Below are 20059 nucleotides of genomic sequence, written 5' to 3'. Positions count from 1 at the left end.
CGCCCCTGCGTGAGCGACGCGGGGGCGCGTTGTTTTCTTCGTTGCCGTTCTTTTTCTGTTTGGCTTCAGAATCGCCTTTCTAGATGACTAGTGAAAGCAGAGCATCTCTCTGCTGAGCTGGTTTGGGACTGAGCCGAGGAGCTGATTTGAGTTCTGGTGTTTGTTCGCTAGGTGGTTGTTCATTTCTGTTCATGTGCCATGTCAATGTCAACAGAAATACAGAATGACTGAATCTCAGAGCAGTCTGTTGATCCTTATATCCGCTTAGCTGAAACAGAGACCCTTGCATTGTATCTGCTTTGCTTGGTTGCTTGTGAAACAGAGAGTGCCCACTTTCTTTTCTTTTTTTGTTTTTGCGGGGAAAGAGAGCGCCCACTTTCAGCATTGTTTCACATTTCTTTTGCAGTCGTGCATTTTTGGAGGAGATCGAAGACCACAAATGTCTGCTGCTGTTCATCCGAGTTTCCCCTCGAAACAAACACTTCTTTAGGGAACCGTATTGTTTTTTGAAACGGAGGCAAACGTTTTGTCTTATCGATTAATTAAGAAGAAGAGAATTGCCCAGTTAATTTAAGGAAAATCGGGCAAAAACCTACACAAATAAAGCACGGACTAACTACTCACAAAGCAAGAAATCCCTCAATCGCTAAGTCGGCCCTTGCCAAACTCTCTGAATGCACAACATCCACAAACCCACTACTACTACGCCAACTGAATCTCAACACGAACACCATGACGCAAGACATCATGCACCTCCCAAGCCGAGAGACCGAAGATCATCCATCAAGCAACCATAGACGTCTTTCCTATGACGTCACTCTTGCCTTTGCCCATCTTTTTTAGTTTGCCCCTTATTGGCGTTCCCGTCAGGAGGCAAGCAATTGACCTGCCCAAACCAGGTCTAGCAACCTCCACGCTAGCGAGCAAGTCACAAAGTTCCTTCGCGAAGAGAGCATTTGGATTTGGAGTTGAAGTAGGTGCCAACACACTTGGCTCAATGGCCACGCCACTCACAGGCATCACCTCCTCGCTGGTCGCATATGAGGGAAGGGCAGCAACATCTGAAACTCCGCGCTCGATGACTAACGGGTGACGCCCAATGGATTTGGCAAGCGAGAGATCGCACCGTCCAAATCACTACTCTCCTCAGCATCAACTATCTGGCTCGACTCCAGGGGTGATGTTGGTGGCAAAGCCACACTCGAGATCTCGGGAGGGTCTACTTGAAGTTGCTCGACGCACAAAGGCAAAACCGAGCCCGCACACAACTCCCGAAGCTCGGGCATGATTTGTAACACCGGAGTCACAACCACATCATTGTCAAGTCCCTCAGAGGCTAATGGCGGTGAGCTGGCCCTAGCACGAGGGGAGAAACGTCTATGAAGCTCGTCTCCCTTCTCAGCGTCGAAGCTGCCATCGGGCACAACCAAAGGGTGCAACACATGAGCAGTCTGCAACACAGGCGGCGTCAGGGAGAGCCCGCCCAGTGCAGCCTCAACTAGCTCCATGAAGCTCTCCATCCGCAACATCCAACCTTTCATAGAGGCAACGACATCACGTAGAGGCTGGACCGTTTTCTCAAGCTGAAAGGAAGCCATACCAAGGAGCTCAGAGCGCAGCATCTCTGCCTGCCTCTCCAAAGTGGGCCGCATCAAGATATCCGCCGGGGCCATTGAGGCAGCAGGAGCAGAAACGATCGATGGCCAAGAATCACGACAAAATGGCTTCGAGAGGGGCAGGGCTTCTTTCTGGACCTTGTATGGAGATGGAGCTTGTTGGTGCTCGACGGGAGACGGGGCAATGGCGACACAATAGCTCTTCTCAAGGAGCCGAGGGGACGCCGGGCATTGCGGCACTCACGCGCTCGATGACCGTTCTCAAGACACCGATAACATCTAAAAGGATCTCGACAATCCGCTGCAAGGTGTCCAGGAAAGAGACATCTGCAACATCGACCATGAAGCCAAGCGGGGACGGGACGGGGAGCCAAAGCAAGGGCTTGTGACGCCTGGCGTTGCACATCGCGCCGCGGGAGCACCTTCTGCCAACCTACGCATGTATCCGCATCACACGCCACGAGTCCTGCCGAGCAGCCGAAACCGAGGATTTAGTAGCCGGCGGCGGCGTCCGTGGGAACCATATTGTGGTTGCTGCATGCGCATGCAGCAGATTTTAATTCCTCCCCTAGCCAGTCAGCCCACGTGGTGAGGCCCGCTCCCTCCCTCTTGTCGTACCCTGCCTTGGAGCGCTCCGTGCGGAGACTGGCTGGCTCGCGTCGCGAGCGCCAAGTACTAGCTTCTACTACGTATTTACTTGACCGGTGGTGGACGGACTTGAGGTCTTGAGGTTGACGGACTTGCATGAGGTCTTCCCTCCCCTCCGGTGGTGGCCAGGCTTCACATAATAATAAGGCTAATCAAGTCCGGAAGAGTTGGTCTTTTTAAACCCCGGCCGGGGCCTCATCAACCAGCTGAGCATCCAGTCCAGCGTTCCAACCCATACCTGGCAGTGGCACACACACCTGATCTCACAACCGGGCAGCAAAACCATGCAAGAATGGCTGCCGTTTCGTCCGATCCGGCCAACCAAAGGTGTCCAAACATCCATCTTTCGTCTTGCCGACAGTTTTCTGTTTGCGATCAAGCATTTCACAAAATCAAACCTCTGTGGTCTGTGCTATGATTGCCGTAGCGGCTACCAGCAAACTCTTCTTTTACATCCATGGGTTCTAATGTTTTATTAATTCTTCACACTTGCAGGTACGGGAGGCCTTATGTGTAGCAGTCAACCGGCGAGACTCACCACCATCCTTAAGTTATTGTCATTGCTGCTCGTTTCTTGTGGAGTTGGCAGTGTCCGCTCCTCCTCGACGACGACAGTCCATGATAATAGCACGGACATGATGTCGCTGCTAGATTTCAAGAGGGCCATCACCAACGACTCCAAGCAAGCCTTGACATCTTGGCATGTCGGCGCCCTGCTTTGCAGATGGAAGGGCGTAGACTGCAGCGACCCGAAGCACCCGGGGCGACTCACCAGACTGAATCTTCATGACCTAGCGTTGTCGGGCCCGATTCACTACTAGATATTTCAATATAACCGAGGGTCCAATTACCGTCGGATATTTTTTATCATCGTCAACTATTACTAAAACCGACGGTACACCGTCAGCCATCTCCCGTCGGCCGTGCTTCGTCGGCCATTACAGTAATGGTCGACGGTACAGTCGGGTAATATTTTCACCTACGGTAGTAAGCCGACGGTGAGCCGTCGGGCATGTTATTGTGACTGCTGGCTCATCTTAGCCCGATGACATTTATAGCCGACGGTTCCTCGTCGGGCATTTACTCTCCGACGGTTATTGCTTCCCGTCGGTTTTCAAAATAGTCGATGGTACATTTGTCCCGCTGGACTTAGTTATGACCATGAGGAGAACCAAACCGTCAGCTCATTAGATGGTCGACAGTGTATACGACCTTTCAGGAAACCTGTTAGCCGAGGGTGAGCGAACACCGCCACAAAACCTGTTAGTTGAGGGTGAGCAAACACCGTCATTTTATAAATTCACCAACTGTCTGAAGTCCCCATTGGCATTCTGTATAACCGAGACATATTTTCCACCATAGGTCATTACTCACCCCTCATATATTTCTTTCACCAAGGGGTGTTTCATTCCATAGCAATCATTCAGAATATTGGCATTCCAACAAATGCGTCTCATACACAAGCACAAGGTATTGAGTTGCATCCAAATTGCATTAACCATAATTATCAAATGTCGAATGCAGAAAAAAATAGTAATTGAGATAGGCCACATTTTGCATAAGATAAATTGTCCACTAAGACAAATTTGTCCATAAGATAATAAAGTGTTTCAAATATCTAACATAACTACATTTTGGCATGACTTGAAGATCATTAGACTTTTATAGCCAATCATCATCATCGCCATCGCCACCGCCATAGCCATAGTCATCCTCATCTCCATAGTCATCATATTCCCCATCGCCATAGTGATCATAGTGCTCATCACCATACAGATCACCCTCGCCATAGTTATCATATCCCCCATTGCCATAGTAGTCATCCTCATCATCATTTCCATGACTCGTACTGCCTCCAGTCCTGCTTCCCATTCCCTAAGTAATGACAAGACTAGTTGTTAGTATAATGTAGCTGAAATTTAAGTGACCTACAGGGATCAAACTTAACTGTTCTAATTGACAGGTTATCTTCTAGCTGCTATATAATAGTATGATTATCCGACAATATGATGCCTATTCACCTTTCGATCCTTCACATGAAACTTTCAGAGGAAACATGAATCAGCAGGAACATATATTCCATACACATTTTCCAAGTACTGTGCATATCTATCTGCGACCCCACTATCAATAGTGTTTATATTTCGCACTCACATGACAAAGCCGAACGAGTAAACTAACAGAACACTATTGGCTAGTTTGGGCATATAGTAAACTAATTAAGAATGGCATGTACAAAAAGCATAAACTAGCAGCATGTGCCCCAAGGTGAAATAAATATTTGCATGTATATGTATTATAAATTGAAATGCATATGTACAGAGGCTTTACCGAACATGGTTCAACAATGCTTAGATAAAGGAAGAGTATCCGTAAGAAAAATATTCCGGATGGTTAGCCTAAATTCTTTCATGTCTACTAATTTGTTCCCTGCGACCTGAATAAATTATACATGAAGTACAAATAAATTATTGTTCATACTATCATATTTTTCCTACTAATGATTTTTGAATTAACATGGTTCAGTTTATCTAGTTTTGCACATAAGAAATGATAGCAAATTAAGATATGCTAGCAAACAAGGCATATGTATAGAGAAACAAGCAAGCAAGGCATATGTATAGAGAAACAAGCATGACAACTGCAGGCTATCAAGTGTGGTCTTCACTGCATTTTTTCTCATAGATGTGCAGATAAACTTGTTCTCTCAACCATCAAGTATTTACATGAAGCATCAGACATTTCTCTTGGGTGATATAATCCTTTAGAGGAATGCGCCAATATAGTTAACCATGCATTTCTTTTCTAAATCTGTAATTGAAATATATGAAGGATCTACATCTGCTGCTACTTTCCATGACCAAAAATCCTGCACCTGACTTGCACACACAAATTCTTTCTTGATGTAATAATACATAAGCAAAGACAAACACATAAATGGTGGAACAAGGAGAGGTCATCCCTAGACTTGCGAGCACGACGACAATGAACTAACCTTTTCGGTTTGGTGTTGAGGCACATCACCTCGTCCCCTTTGAAATCCGCCTTCAGAATATGATGGAGACTATGTGTCATACACAAAAGAAACATTACTTAATGGTTCAATTGCTGAAAGCCTACTATTGAGATGGGTATAACTTACCAAGTCATTTGCTGCTGATTGCATTATGCCATCAAAGTCGACTCCCCCTTTCTCAGCCAAAGACTACAAACATCAGCATGTCAGCACAAACCTATTCACTCAGACTCCAATTTACAAGAGAAGACAAGATTACCTGAACAACAAGCTCAATGCCTCAAAGACGCTTGATCTCCTGCTTCAAATGTTTGTTTTCTCTTTCTAGACGCTCCTCCTTAGCAGACTGCACCGGCTGTGAGGCCATCGCCCTTTTACACTTAAACTTCGCCTTCTCTGCTTTGCTAAACAACTCATTAGCAATTCCTAGCCTGCCATGTGGCATTCTGCCTGCTGCTTCATAGATGATTTGTCCATCTAAATCCGGGTGCTCCTCTTCCCAATTTTCTCTATGGGCATTTTTCATTGCCTTATCAAAATCCTCCTTTTCAAATTAAAATTTAATGGTAAACTGCAGTGTTATGCACATAGTTCTCATGATGATTATAATGAACAAAGTTGCAATATTTTACTGACCCAATGATCAACAGTTCTTTGACAGCATATCTTCTCTTCATCGGTCCCTCGATGCAATTTGTGCGTGTGAAGCCAAGCACCAGAAATTCCAGGGTCTTTCCCGGTTTTGAGTTTCTGCATTTCAAGAGTGTGACACATCATCCAATGTAAATGAAACTTCCTTATTAAACAGTAAGCAGAAAGATGTTTGACGAAAATAGTACCAGAAATTGACGTGTGGCGACAACATTTCTAGCACCACTGCAATGGAAGACCGTGTCCCCATTAGCAAGTCTGTTCCTCTTGTTGGTTAAAGATAACCCTCTAAATTCAGTACTACTCCAGTGCTCACATAGTAGACGCCAACCAACATCTGTACCAAATTCAACTCTCTTTGCAGATATTAAAGCTTCCTTAGTTGGCCAGCGGTTACCATCCTCATCCTCTTCTGTTAGTTCTGTAGGCAATTGTCCCTTCTTCTTTAATCTTTTGATGGCTGCGGCCTTTTCCTCATGTAGCATCTGCTTCACTTTCCTAGTTAAGTTCTCCTCCAAAACACCATCTGCCTTCTCTTGCTCCGATGGGTCACACTTGAAACGCCACTGCCAAAAACCATCCCAAAACATTTTTTGTTAGTTACTAGTGCATTTGTGGAAGTGAGCATATGCATAATCATCAAAGCTTCCAACACTTCATAGATAAACCAAGTAGTTCTGTCTTGGTTGTGACCAAAATAAAGAATTTTAACTACCACCCATCCACCAGTTTTAGACTTCTTATATCTAAATATAATATGTTCACCTCTGTTTCAGAATTCTAAGTACTAGAAAAACTGATTCAAAATTCTCAAAGCATTTATAGAAACAATGTATATACTTACCCAAAACAATGTTTGTGTGTGTGTTTGTGCAGATACTTACCCAAAATTCTTCCACTATTTTGGAAGCTACTGTTCTTACTTCTGGACCAGGGGACCACTTGTAGTCCTCCCAACACAATATCGGTTTCTGATCATTTTTTGGACCAATTGGCGGTGGATACATCTGGCGCACTAAGGCACCTAGCACCGTTGATGGATCACGAGCGCTGTATGGGTGCCTTTCCCATGCCCTGTTATAAATAAAGATCAAATGTAGTTAGCACATGAACATTGCTACAAGTAAAGAAATTGAAATATTTAATACTTACATGCCAACGGGAACTATAAGCGGTCGGTCAATTTCCTCTAGTCTGAGACCGGCTGAAGTCCTAGTTCTTGGTGTTCTAGGCTTTTTAGCCTATGCAGTTGGCTGAGTTGATCCATTGTTTCCTACGGAGGCACTAGAAGAAGACTTGTTCGACCTAGCCATTGAGACACGCCTATGATGCAAGCGGGTCATCCTATTTACATAGTGACAAATACATTCTTATTAGCTACGTAAAAAAATAATTAGTAGATGATTGCCAAAGGCATGACAGTAGAAGAAGAAAACAACAGAAAACATTATGTAACAACTAAACTACAAATACTATCAACCATAATATATTGTTCAATAGTTGTGTCATTAAATCATTATGTAATATGTATTACTACCAATAGTAAACATACTATATTATTCACTAGTTGTGCCACTATATAATATTTATTGGTACCAAGACAGAAAATGACAAGTGCAAAAGCTATAAATGTTCAGTAATCATCATCGTCATATTCAGAGTCATGCTCTATTGCACCATCCTCATCTTCGGTCTCATATGTCTCTTCTTGTCCTTCCTCTTCAGGTAAATCTTCTTATTCCTCATCAGTACTCTCGTCCAATTCATCTTCTGAAGATTCTTCTCCCTCATAATTATTGCCTTGATTTTCTATTACATAAATTTCAGAGGGATCAAGCTCCACATCATCTGACTCCTTTCTTGGCTCAGTAGATTCATCAACAAATTTGCCACCATCTACAGAAAAACTACCTAGCTGACCACCTTCCTGGAAATATTCATCTGTAGTAGATGGGTCATTTGCGCAGTCATCAAAGTTACTCAAGCTGGTACTTGGCTGAATAGTGTAAACAACCCTCCAATCACGAAGATCTCTCCTGGAGGATGCGTAATGCAAGTAATAAGCTTGTATAGCTTGGTGAGCCATGGCAAATGGTTCAAAATTACATAGCCTTGAAGACCACTTTATCTCCACCAAACCTAATTCTGCATTTGGCTTCACACCCTTGATGGGGTCAAACCAACGGCATTTGAAGAGTACCATCTCAATTTTTCTACCAGCTGTGAAGGATACTTTGATAATTTCCTCAATGACACCATAGTAGTCAAGTTGTTCAGTCTCTGAGATGAAGGATGTCAAACAAACCCCTGTGTTCACCGTTTTCAACCTTCTACGTTTTTTCTCAAATATCTCTGATCTAAAGCGAAAGCCATTCACATCATAGGAGCTATAGGAATAGGCTCTAGAGCTGCATCCATTAGCTAAATTCCACAAGTCCTCATCAGAATTGGGATCTTCTTTGCACTACAATGAAATGAAAAGAAAAACTCGGATTATGAAACATAGTAGTAGTTGAATGGAGAGGATATAATGCTAATTAAAATGTGCTTACAGCAATCTCGAACCATTCCACAAATTCGGATGCCATCATTTCATCAAGGCCCTCCGATGTCAAGTTTGGATGACTTGCATATTTTTCATCTTCAAATGTTCTGCAAATCCGCGTATGATTATAAACATCTTGCACACTTCAATTCTAAAATTACAAATTATTCATCACTTACTCACGAAATCTATCAACAGCAGAGCAGTTAGTCAAAATGTACAGCAGTGGAGGATCTAAAACTGTTTTTTTCTTGCGAAAACATTTCACACTCCTACGAAATGCATGGTCAGTGGGAAGGAATCTCCTATGGCAGTCAAACCAGCATGGCTTTCTCCCATTCTTCAATGAGAATATCTTTATGTCAGATCCACATATAGGGCAAGCAAGCTTCCCATGAGTGCTCTAGCATGCTACTAATCCATAAGCTGGAAAGTCATGAATAGTCCAAAGCAAAGCTGCCTTTAAGGTGAAATTTTGCTTTCGATAACTATCATAAGTTTCTACACCATTTCTCCACAAATCATCAAGTTCGTCAACTAGAGGCTGCATGAAAACGTTTAGGTTCTTTCCTGGATGATCTGGACCGGGAATAACTAGTGCAAGGATCAGGTTACTCTGCTTCATGCACATTTCTCGTGGAAGATTATAAGGCACAAGAAATACTGGCCAACATGAGTAGGAGGCTGCTTTAATACCAAAAGGTGTGAGGCCGTCAGTCGCTAGACATAGCCTTATATTCCTTACTTCCTCAGCAAATTTTTTAAATTCCTTCCAAGCTTCACCATGAGAAGGGTGAACCATTACTTCATCACTGTTATGAGGCCTTGCGTGATAGTCCATGTGCTTGGCAGTGCTTTGTGACATGTACAACCGTTGTAGCCTAGGAGTAATTGGGAGATAGCGCAGAACTTTTCTTGGTATCTTCGTAGATTTATTTCCTGCGGTTGTTTCCTCATATCTAGGTTCTTTGCAGATAGTGCATTTTTCTTTATTTTCATTCTCTTTATGATAAAGCATACAATTATTGGGGCATGCATGAATTTTGACGTAAGGCATTGCTAGACTATGCACAAGCTTCTTGGACCTATGGAAGTTTGCTGGGAGATCTTTTGCAACATCGTCCCCCACAATGTCATGTATAAGAGTCATCATCTCATTGTAACAAGCTTCCGACAGATTATGTTGTGTTTTAATAGTCATTAGCCTTCCTACAATGGATAGACGTGATTGTGTGGTCTTCTCATGCAAACGTTTGTCGGCTTCCATCTGTTGGGGAACGTTGCCAACAAAAATTTTCCTATTCGTTTCACCAAGATCCATCTAGGAGTTCATCTAGCAACGAGTCATCGGATGCATCTACATACCTTTGTAGATTGCGTGCGGAAGCGTTCAAAGAACGGTGATGATGTAGTCGAACACGACGCGATCCAAATCATCGATGACCAAGCGCCAAACGGACGGCACCTCCGCGTTCAACACACGTACGGGACGGGAGACGTCTCCTTCTTGATCCAGCAAGGGGAAAGGAGAGGTTGATGAAGATCCAGCAGCACGACGGCGTGGTGGTGGATGCAGGGCGTCACAGTAGCAGGGCTTCGCCTATACTACGAGAGAGACGTAACGGGGAGAGAGGGAGGCGCCAGGGGCTGGTGTATGAAGTCCCTCCTCTCCCCCACTATATATAGGGGTGCTAGGGGGGGCGCCGGCCCTAGGAGATGGAATCTCCTAGGGGGGGCGGCGGCCAAGGGTGGGGGGGCTTGCCCCCCAAGCAAGGGGGCGCCCCCTTTAGGGTTTCCCCTCAACCCTAGCCGCATGGGCCCTAGGGGACGGTGGCCCATAGAAAGGAATGCCTGCCTATCCATAGCCGGGCAAATTGCTGCATATTCAAGTCACCCAATTCTCTTCTCTTGGAGTGGCGCCCCAGCCCACTTTGGGCTAGGTTCCCTCCCACTTCAGCCCATGGGGCCCCCCGGGATAGGTGGCCCCACCCGGTGGACCCCCGGGACCCTTCCGGTGGTCCCGGTACAATACCGGTGACCCCGAAACTTGTCCCGATGGCCGAAACAGCACTTCCTATATATAATTCTTTACCTCCGGACCATTCCGGAACTCCTCATGACGTCCGGGATCTCATCCGGGACTCCGAACAACATTCGGGTTACTGCATATACATATCTTCACAACCCTAGCGTCACCGAACCTTAAGTGTGTAGACCCTACGGGTTCGGGAGACAAGCAGACATGACCGAGACGACTCTCCGGTCAATAACCAACAGCGGGATCTGGATACCCATGTTGGCTCCCACATGCTCCACGATGATCTCATCGGATGAACCACGATGTCGAGGATTCAATCAACCCCGCATGCAATTCCCTTTGTCAATTGATATGTTACTTGCCCGAGATTCGATCGTTGGTATCCCAATACCTCGTTCAATCTCATTACCGGCAATTCACTTTACTCGTACCGTAATGCATGATCCCGTGACCAGACACTTGGTCACTTTGAGCTCATTATGATGATGCATTACCGAGTGGGCCCAGTGATACCTCTCCGTCATACGGAGTGACAAATCCCAGTCTTGATCCATGTCAACCCAACAGACACTTTCGGAGATACCCGTAGTCTACCTTTATAGTCACCCAGTTATGTTGTGACGTTTGGTATACCCAAAGCACTCCTACGGTATCCGGGAGTTACACGATCTCATGGTCTAAGGAAAAGATACTTGACATTGGAAAAACTCTAGCAAACGAACTATACGATCTTGTGCTATGTTTAGGATTGGGTCTTGTCCATCACATCATTCTCGTAATGATGTGATCTCGTTATCAATGACATCCAATGTCCATAGTCAGGAAACCATGACTATCTGTTGATCAACGAGCTAGTCAACTAGAGGCTTACTAGGGACATGTTGGTGTCTGTTATTCATACATGTATTACGATTTCCGGATAACACAATTATAGCATGAATAAAGACAATTATCATGAATAAGGAAATATAATAATAATGCTTTTATTATTGCCTTTTGGGCATATTTCCAACAGTCTCCCACTTGCACTAGAGTCAATAATCTAGTTACATTGTGACGAATCGAACACCCATGGAATTCTGGTGTTGATCATGTTTTGCTCTAGGGAGAGGTTTAGTCAACGGATCTGCTACATTCAGGTCCGTATGTACTTTACAAATATCTATGTCTCCATCTTGAACATTTTCACGAATGGAGTTGAAGTGACGCTTGATGTGCCTTGTCTTCTTGTGAAACCTAGGCTCCTTGGCAAGTGCAATAGCTCCAGTGTTGTCACAGAAAAGTTTGATTGGCCCCGACGCATTGGGTATGACTCCTAGGTCGGTGATGAACTCCTTCACCCATATTGCTTCATGTGCTGCCTCCGAGGCTGCCATGTATTCCGCTTCACATGTAGATCCCGCCACGACGCTTTGCTTGCAACTGCACCAGCTTACTGCCCCACCATTCAAAATATACACGTATCCGGTTTGTGACTTAGAGTCATCCAGATCTGTGTCGAAGCTAGTGTCGACGTAACCCTTTACGACGAGCTCTTCGTCACCTCCATAAACGAGAAACATTTCCTTAGTCCTTTTCAGGTACTTCAGGATATTCTTGACCGCTTTCCAGTGTTCCTTGCCGGGATTACTTTGGTACCTTCCTACCAAACTTACGGCAAGGTTTACATCAGGTCTGATACACAGCATGGCATACATAATAGAACCTATGGCTGATGCATAGGGGATGACGCTCATCTCTTCTATATCTTCTGCCGTGGTCGGACATTGAGCTGAGCTCAATTTCATACCTTGTAACACAGGTAAGAACCCCTTCTTAGATTGATCCATATTGAACTTCTTCAATATCTTATCAAGGTATGTGCTTTGTGAAAGACCTATGAGGCGTCTCGATCTATCTCTATAGATTTTGATGCCTAATATATAAGCAGCTTCTCCAAGGTCCTTCATTGAAAAACTCTTATTCAAGTAGGCCTTGATGCTGTCCAAGAGTTCTATATCATTTCCCATCAATAGTATGTCATCCACATATAATATGAGAAATGCTACAGAGCTCCCACTCACTTTCTTGTAAACGCAGGCTTCTCCATAAGTCTGCGTAAACCCAAACGCTTTGATCATCTCATCAAAGCGAATGTTCCAACTCCGAGATGCTTGCACCAGCCCATAAATCGAGCGTTGGAGCTTGCACACCTTGTCAGCATTCTTAGGATCGACAAAACCTTCCGGCTGCATCATATACAATTCTTCCTTAAGGAAACCACTAAGGAATGTCGTTTTGACGTCCATTTGCCATATCTCATAATCGTAGAATGCGGCAATTGCTAACATGATTCGGACGGACTTTAGCTTCGCTACCGGTGAGAAAGTCTCATCGTAGTCAACCCCTTGAACTTGTCGATAACCCTTAGCGACAAGTCGAGCTTTATAAATGGTCACATTACCATCCGCGTCTGTCTTCTTCTTAAAGATCCATTTATTTTCTATGGCTCGCCGTTCAACGGGCAAGTCAGTCAAAGTCCATACTTCATTTTCATACATGGATCCTATCTCGGATTTCATGGCTTCTAGCCATTTGTCGGAATCCGGGCCCGCCATCGCTTCTTCATAGTTCGAAGGTTCACCGTTGTCTAACAACATGATTTCCAAGACAGGGTTGCCAATAAGATACAGTACAAGCGTCCAACCAAGGCTTATTTAGAGCTACAAATAGAGATATGGTGCAAACATAAAAATAACAATACAGTACAATACAGACGTCCAGCCAAGTCTAATTTAGAGCTACAAATAGGGATATGGTGCAAACATACAAATACTATTTAGATACACGCAATTCACTTGCTGCGAAGTTGGGCACTTCATGGTGCACCGTCTTGAGTTCTCTCCATCATGTGAGCCCACCTTACAGCCACTTGCACATAAACCATGTCGTACATCATATCAACAAACTGGAAGAAGGCAGCTCTCCATGTTCTCTTCAGCAACATGGTGCAGAAAACTGTCCGTAGACCCACCACAAATCCAATGCTCATGGCAAGATAAACAGATGGCATATGATCTATATCTTCGAGGTCACTTTGCTCTGCATCATGTGTTGAGCAGTTCCTGCCAACCGGATCTCCACAAAGACCAGGGTTACCGATGTAGATATACATCTGGTTTCCAAGAGTTTGTAACTGTTCTCCGGGTGGTATTGCACCGGACAGATTGTTGTATGACAAGTTCAAGTAGCTCAAATAAGTTAAAGCCGACAAACTTGATGGTATTGCACCAGAAAACTCGTTGAAGGATAGGTCGAGTGAGTCCAACTGCCTTAAATCACCAATGTGGTTTGGGATTGCTCCTGTGAGTTGATTATTTGACAAGTTCAGATTGTTAAGCCCAATGAGTAGAGTTGTCTCCTCCGGAACATGTCCTGTCAAACTATTACTTGACAAATCAAGAATCACTAGCAATTTGTAGACTACAAAGGTATAGTTACGCTTTTGGTCCTTTATGTATACTCGGATGCTCTCTTCAAAATTGTAATACTCCGTGTCCTGCGAAACCACTGTCATCATTGCCTTCAGGTTTGACAAAGACCATGGTATGCTTCCTGTTATCTTGTTGTGTGCTATGTCCAAATAATGAAGACTGTCTAGGGAAGTGAGATTCTTAGGAATATGGCCGCTGAACATATTTGATCGCACTCTTAATATTTTCAAATGTGGCATTTTTTCTGGCAACCATTCAGGCAATCCTCCAAATAACCAATTGTAAGAAAGATCAAGGAACATTAACCTTGACGACCTTTGAAGAAATTTAGGGAATTCACCAGTGAGACCGTTGTTATTCAGGGCTAAGCTTAGCATGTCAAAACCAAATTGATTCGTAGAGTTTGCATCAGATTCCTTCCAGCACTGCATAATATCTCCTGTTAAATGGTTTCCTGATAGGTCCAACCTATTCAGTCTAGTCAATTGGCATATAGATGACGGGATGGTGCCTGTAAGTTGATTATTTGCAAGCAACAACTCTCCGAGTAGTGGAGCATTCAGCTCTGATGGCAATGACCCAGAGAAAGAGTTTGAAGATAGGTTTAGTCTTGATATATTTATAGGTAACCATGGTACTTGTCCGGTAAACTTATTTGACCCAAGATATATGTGGTCAGCTGACATGTGTTGTAGATTTGCCGGTAATGAGCCATGCAATTTGTTTCCTGATGCTTGCAAGAATGAAGCTCGGGAAAATGTCACCCAAAACCAATCAGGAATAACATCATCCAGATTTGCGTTACTGAGAACAAGAACATCAATGTCAGATTGCCATCTAAGCCACTCTGGAAAACTGGGGCCCAGTTGGCATGAACCGAAACCTGCGACCTTCAATCTAAATGGAGGAACCCATTTGTGTTTGATAGCTAATCTCAAAGAGTTGTATGACAAGTCAAGATACTCTAAATTCAGTAGGCCCGCAAAATGCTCCTCCGAGAGCACACTGCTGAATTTATTATGGCTGAGGTCCAACATTTTTAAATTACCGAGTGCTCCAACTCCTACAGGTAGAGGGCCAGTTAACATGTTTTGAGATGCTTGAAGAACGGCGAGACCGGTCAAGTTCCCAATCCAAAAGGGTAGATTCCCGGTCATATTTGCAACATGCACTGACAATTCTTGCAATGTATTCCATGCACACTTTGGCAATCGCTCCATGAACTCCCCTATGTTTGAACCAGTGTTGATACCGCTAAACCTCATTATTGTCAAATTGCACAGATTATATAATTTGTTTGGTATCATACCCACAAGATTGTTCCAACTAAAGTCTATGACTTGAAGGGACGTCATGTTTGCCAACTTAATAGGAATGGCCCCTTCCAAGCCGGAATCTTGGAGGTAAAGCTCCTTAAGGCTTGTGAGATTCCAAAACCAGCGTGCTTGAGTGAATTATTATAGAATTTGTTATAAGACAAATCAAGTATATCGACATGTGTGAGGTTGGAATGTGACATGCTAGCAGATACGGGAAGATTGAGTCCACAGGAGCTCAGGCGAAGCACTTTAAGAGAAGGAAGCATGTTCACCATCTGAAGCCAATCCTTGGCAGAACTAAGATCCACCCAGCTCATGTCAAGATGGCGCAAAGAAGAGAGACGTGGCAACCATGCAAGGTTCACTGAGTAACTATTTGAATCAAGAAAATTCCAACTGACATCTAGATATTGCAACTTTGAGAGAATGCCAAGTTGGGAAGGTATTCTTCCAGTGAATCCAACATTCGAGAGGTTGAGATACCTTAGGTTCTTGAGAGAAGTCAAGAACACAGGGATGCTTGTGCCGTTGAAGTAATTCCAGCTCAGGTCAAGATACCTCAGGTGTTGTAAAGTAGCCAAAGAAGAGCTCATCTCCCCTGCCGACAAGCTCAACCATCCGCTCACGTGGCCGTGCGTGTCGATGCTGCCGAGGCTGACCTTGATGATATGGCCAGTTCTGTTGCTGCAACGGACTCCCTTCCATCGACAACAGTCGTTGCCCTGCCATGATGACAGACGACCAGCAGGGTCCAGGAGGCTTGCCTTGAAGGACAGAAGCGCATCTCGCTCGCTGCCGATGCAGGCTCCTGATGCACTCGCTTGACCATGGGAAGTGGATGCTGCTTGGAAGATCAACAGGCAAAGGAGCAGCGCAGTTCCTCGGATAAGGAGCGCAAGCTTAATCATGTTGGTCGGAAATGGCAGATGGAAATGAGACAGAGCAGCTTCTCTCTTGTGCTACAATATATACGAGTATGGTCTGGTTATCAGGGCAAACTTTTCCTGTAGTCAAGTTGCAGCTGGATTTTGTTGATTGAGACAGTCAACAATGACAGGCTGAGGTTGGAATTTCTACCCAAGATTCGGTCATTAGCTTGGACCAGAGACTTCTCAATTCTCCTTTGGAGATAATAATGAGTGGACTAGTTTGGACACTCGGGCAAAAGCAATCAGACACCAGCCTATGTCATGTCGAAAAAATTAAAAGAGAATTCAGAAAATTTCCAGTTCTTGAGCACTCGCACCTTCATTTTCTTGGAAAAATGGTGCACGCAGGCATGCAAAAAACTGCTCCGTAATTTCTCTCTTGAACCAGTCAATCATACTGTAATACGTAGTATGAAGCAGAAACTGCAAGGAGACGATAGGAGGGGACCTTGTCGGCATGGAAGAAGGAGTCAACGGAGGCGTCTTCGGTCGGGGTCGTCGTGGAGGTGCACGTCCATCCCTATCCGCCCAACCACCCGCGACCGCGACACCGCCTGCCTGCAGATCGACACCGCCTGTCTTGCGCGCCCCAACTTTTCCAGTTCGCGGCGGCGAGGCGGCGAGTTTGACCGTGGCGGAGAGGTGGGGAGTGGGGGAAGAGAGAGGCAGCCAGACCACGGCGGCGTGCGTGTTATCCACAAACCGGGCCAGGATTTTAGATGGCCTGATGGGCCAGGCCGACATCACGTGGTCACCTGCCCGGTTTATTTTTTACCCCTAAAAATTGTTTCTTTTTTGCTTATATAAGGTTTGCATTGCACCCTGTTACTACAAGATGAGTTCAAATGATGCCTAATAGAAATGGATTCAAACGAACCGGAATCACATGGGGTATGGGAGAAGAGTTCAAAAAAAGCACACACATCATCAAAACACACAGAAGGGGATAAACAAAAAGGGGTCACACTCTGAGGAGATGGACTTAGGGGGGGATACCCATGTACACTGCATGCCTTCTCGTCTCCTCCCTGAAATCCGACACCAACGATTGTGTTGCATCTGCCATCGCATCACCCCCCCCCACACACACACACACCCCGTGAGGGATTGGTTCAAGGTCCATGAGCAGCTGAAGGGAGGTGCTGACCACCCGCGGCCACCGTGAGAGGAGGTGGAGGACCATGGGGATCGTGCATCAGCTTTCTACACGGCGCCGGCTATGAATCTAGCAAAGACGGACGGAAGCAGGACTACGACCAAGCGAGAGGAGACGCCTGCCAGCTGCTTTGCTGGCTAACTGAACCAGAGATTATAAGTCCCACATTGCTAATTTAGGTGGACTTGCACCAACATATTTGTATTTTTTTACGAAACTAAGAGAGTTTTATTCATGGATCATAAGGTTACAATCGAGTGGCAATATATCCTCACAACATGGAGGACATCTGTTCATCTATACCGCAGTACATGACTCAGTACGACTATAGTTTGCCATACAATCTGCTACCCTATTTTTGAGCTCTACTGGTTTTCCAAGGAATAAACTCCCTGCCAATCATCGTCGCCTTGATTTCAGCTACCAAGTGTCCATAAGCTGAACGAGACCAATTATCACCTACAAGTATTGAGAGAACCTCTGAGGAATCTACTTGGACCATCGCTGGACGATCCGTATGTTGTGCAGCTAGGGCCAAACCTTGCATAAGCGCATGTAACCACAATGGTTGTCTTACATCTAGTACGTTGCATCTCGATACTGCACCAGTAACATGCTTAAACTTATAATTTCATCGTCCGCAAATAAAACTTATAATTTCATCAAGTTTACATATTATTTAATCTAAAAAAATCAAGTTAACATATTTGTGCACGGTGAGCCTAAACTTATAATTTCTTTAATAAAAATGATGATAAAAATATTGAACAGAGTTTACATATAAAACTAATGGAAACTTTATTGTACAAACTGCACCATTGCCTAATCACTTTGTAGGAGCAATGAGCAAATGGTTCAACCCCGAGGAAGAAACTCATATACTCCCTCCGTCCGGAATTACTTGTTGTGAAAATGGATGTATTTAGAACTAAAATACGTTTAGATACATTCATTTCTACGACAAATAATTCCGAACAGAGGGAGTAATTCTCAAGGTGTTGTAGAACGTAACGGAACTGCTCAAGTGCCATGGTCACATGCACTAGGATATTATACCTTCCATGTACTTGCAGACTGAAAACGAGCTAGAGGATTATTTTGATTTGACACGTACGTACGGCTCCGGCTCGGAGTTAGTTAATTATCCAATTCTAGACTACGAGAAAGGGGTTCACTATGTGACAATCGATGAATTGCAATTACATGTATGGATAGTAGCAGAATCAGCCAATGGCCGGCCGGGTGGGGTGGATGTTAGCGCACGAGACCAACCTTGGTCCTTATGCTCGCATCATAGACAAATACTCTTACATGGAAAAAGGCTAGCCAGAGCGACACATCTGATCATGTTGACAGTAACTATGACGACAATGAAGATCGCATCCATGACACTGATAACTTCAGTGACACATCTGATGACATTGATGGCAACGGTGATGACGTTGATGGAAAAAGTGATGACGATGAACATGGTGGCTGTGAGCCTGATGACTTTAGCAACACAACTGATGACGTTGATGACGAAAGTAACAACAATGAAGATGGCGTCCGTGACGCTGATGACTTCAGTGACATGCCTGATGACATTGATAGCAACTGTGATGACGTGATGGGAGTGAATTGCAAAAAACATTGACACTTCAGGCAAGGTTTGCAGGAACCACACATTTACGAAATTATGTCAAAAAACACTATTTTTTTCATAATTTTTTGCAAAAAACACTGATTGCTTGTTTGGACCATTTTAAATATGTTTATGATATGGGGTTCTATAAATGATGACGTGGCATAACTATTCACACTAGACGTCGTTAAAGATATATATATATTTACCCTAAGCTCCCTCCTTTTTTAGAAAAGAGCCAACGGTAAGTTTCCATCTCCTCTCCCACCGTTGACTATGTCAGCTGGGCCTCCCCTATGCCAGCCAATGGAGCTCGAGCTCGCCAGCGTGCAAGCCAGCAGCAGCTCCCCTGCGCTAGTCGGGCCACGAGCTCCGCCATGCCCCATTCCGAACAGCTCACCTGGAGCTTCACCGCCTGGCCGCCGGCGCCGCTACTTGCGCCCACGCGCGGCCGGCGCGGCTGCTGCTGCTCATGGCCAGTGCCGCTGCTCGCCACCATGAGCGGTCGGCGTGACTGCTGCTACTCGCGGCCGGCGCGGCTGCTTGTGCCCACGCGAGTCCGGTGCGGCTGCTGCTGCTCGCGTCCGCCGCCGCCACCGCTGCTCACGTCCGCCGAGCTTTGTCGCCGCCCAGTGTCGTGCCCCACATGGCCACATCGGGCTCCGCCGCCCCCGCCCTGTGCTGGCAGGATGCGTGCTCGAACTCGAGCAGCAGGGGTCGATGGTTGCGGTTGGCTGCTACCTCCAGATCGAAGCGAGGACCAGGGTCAACACGCGCGATGCAGAGGTCGGGCGTGAGGTCGACGCAGTGGAAGCAGCAGTGGTGCAGGTGGAAGCAGAGCTCCGGCGTGAGGCACGGCCGCTGCAAGGACTTGGCGCGGCGAGGCACTTGGGTCCAAATCCGATGTGGAGGGCTTCGCCAACGACTTGGTTCGCTGGATCCGGGCGAAGAACACGGCGGCTCGACCTTGGCGTCCATAGCGCGGCGGGATAGAGCTCATGGGCAGAGAGAGAGATGAGACAGGAAAAGGACCCGATTGCTTTT

General features: G+C 45.3%; 1 protein-coding gene and 2 pseudogenes across 1 annotated transcript; all 3 read right to left on the bottom strand.

The window, feature by feature from the left end:
• Positions 1 to 7459: 7459 nt before the first annotated feature.
• LOC147966868 (uncharacterized) lies at positions 7460 to 8694 on the bottom strand. The gene is made up of 3 exons (XM_087527401.1): positions 8656 to 8694; positions 8484 to 8583; positions 7460 to 8395 (listed from the first exon to the last, which is right to left on the bottom strand). The coding sequence occupies exons 2-3, from the start codon at positions 8520 to 8522 to the stop codon at positions 7667 to 7669; spliced, it is 768 nt and encodes a 255-aa protein (XP_087383527.1). The 5' UTR covers positions 8523 to 8583; positions 8656 to 8694; the 3' UTR covers positions 7460 to 7666.
• Positions 8695 to 8938: 244 nt separating this feature from the next.
• On the bottom strand, positions 8939 to 9797 carry LOC147966867 (uncharacterized; annotated as a pseudogene).
• Positions 9798 to 13371: 3574 nt separating this feature from the next.
• Positions 13372 to 16214, bottom strand: LOC147966866 (receptor-like protein EIX2; annotated as a pseudogene).
• Between the last annotated feature and the right edge of the window lie 3845 nt (positions 16215 to 20059).

Source organism: Triticum urartu, chromosome 6A, assembly GCF_056163025.1.
Source record: "Triticum urartu cultivar PI428250 chromosome 6A, HENAU_Tu73, whole genome shotgun sequence".
Classification (NCBI taxonomy): domain Eukaryota; kingdom Viridiplantae; phylum Streptophyta; class Magnoliopsida; order Poales; family Poaceae; genus Triticum; species Triticum urartu.
Note: the sequence above shows the minus strand (reverse complement) of the source record. Positions and strands in the feature narration are given on the sequence as shown.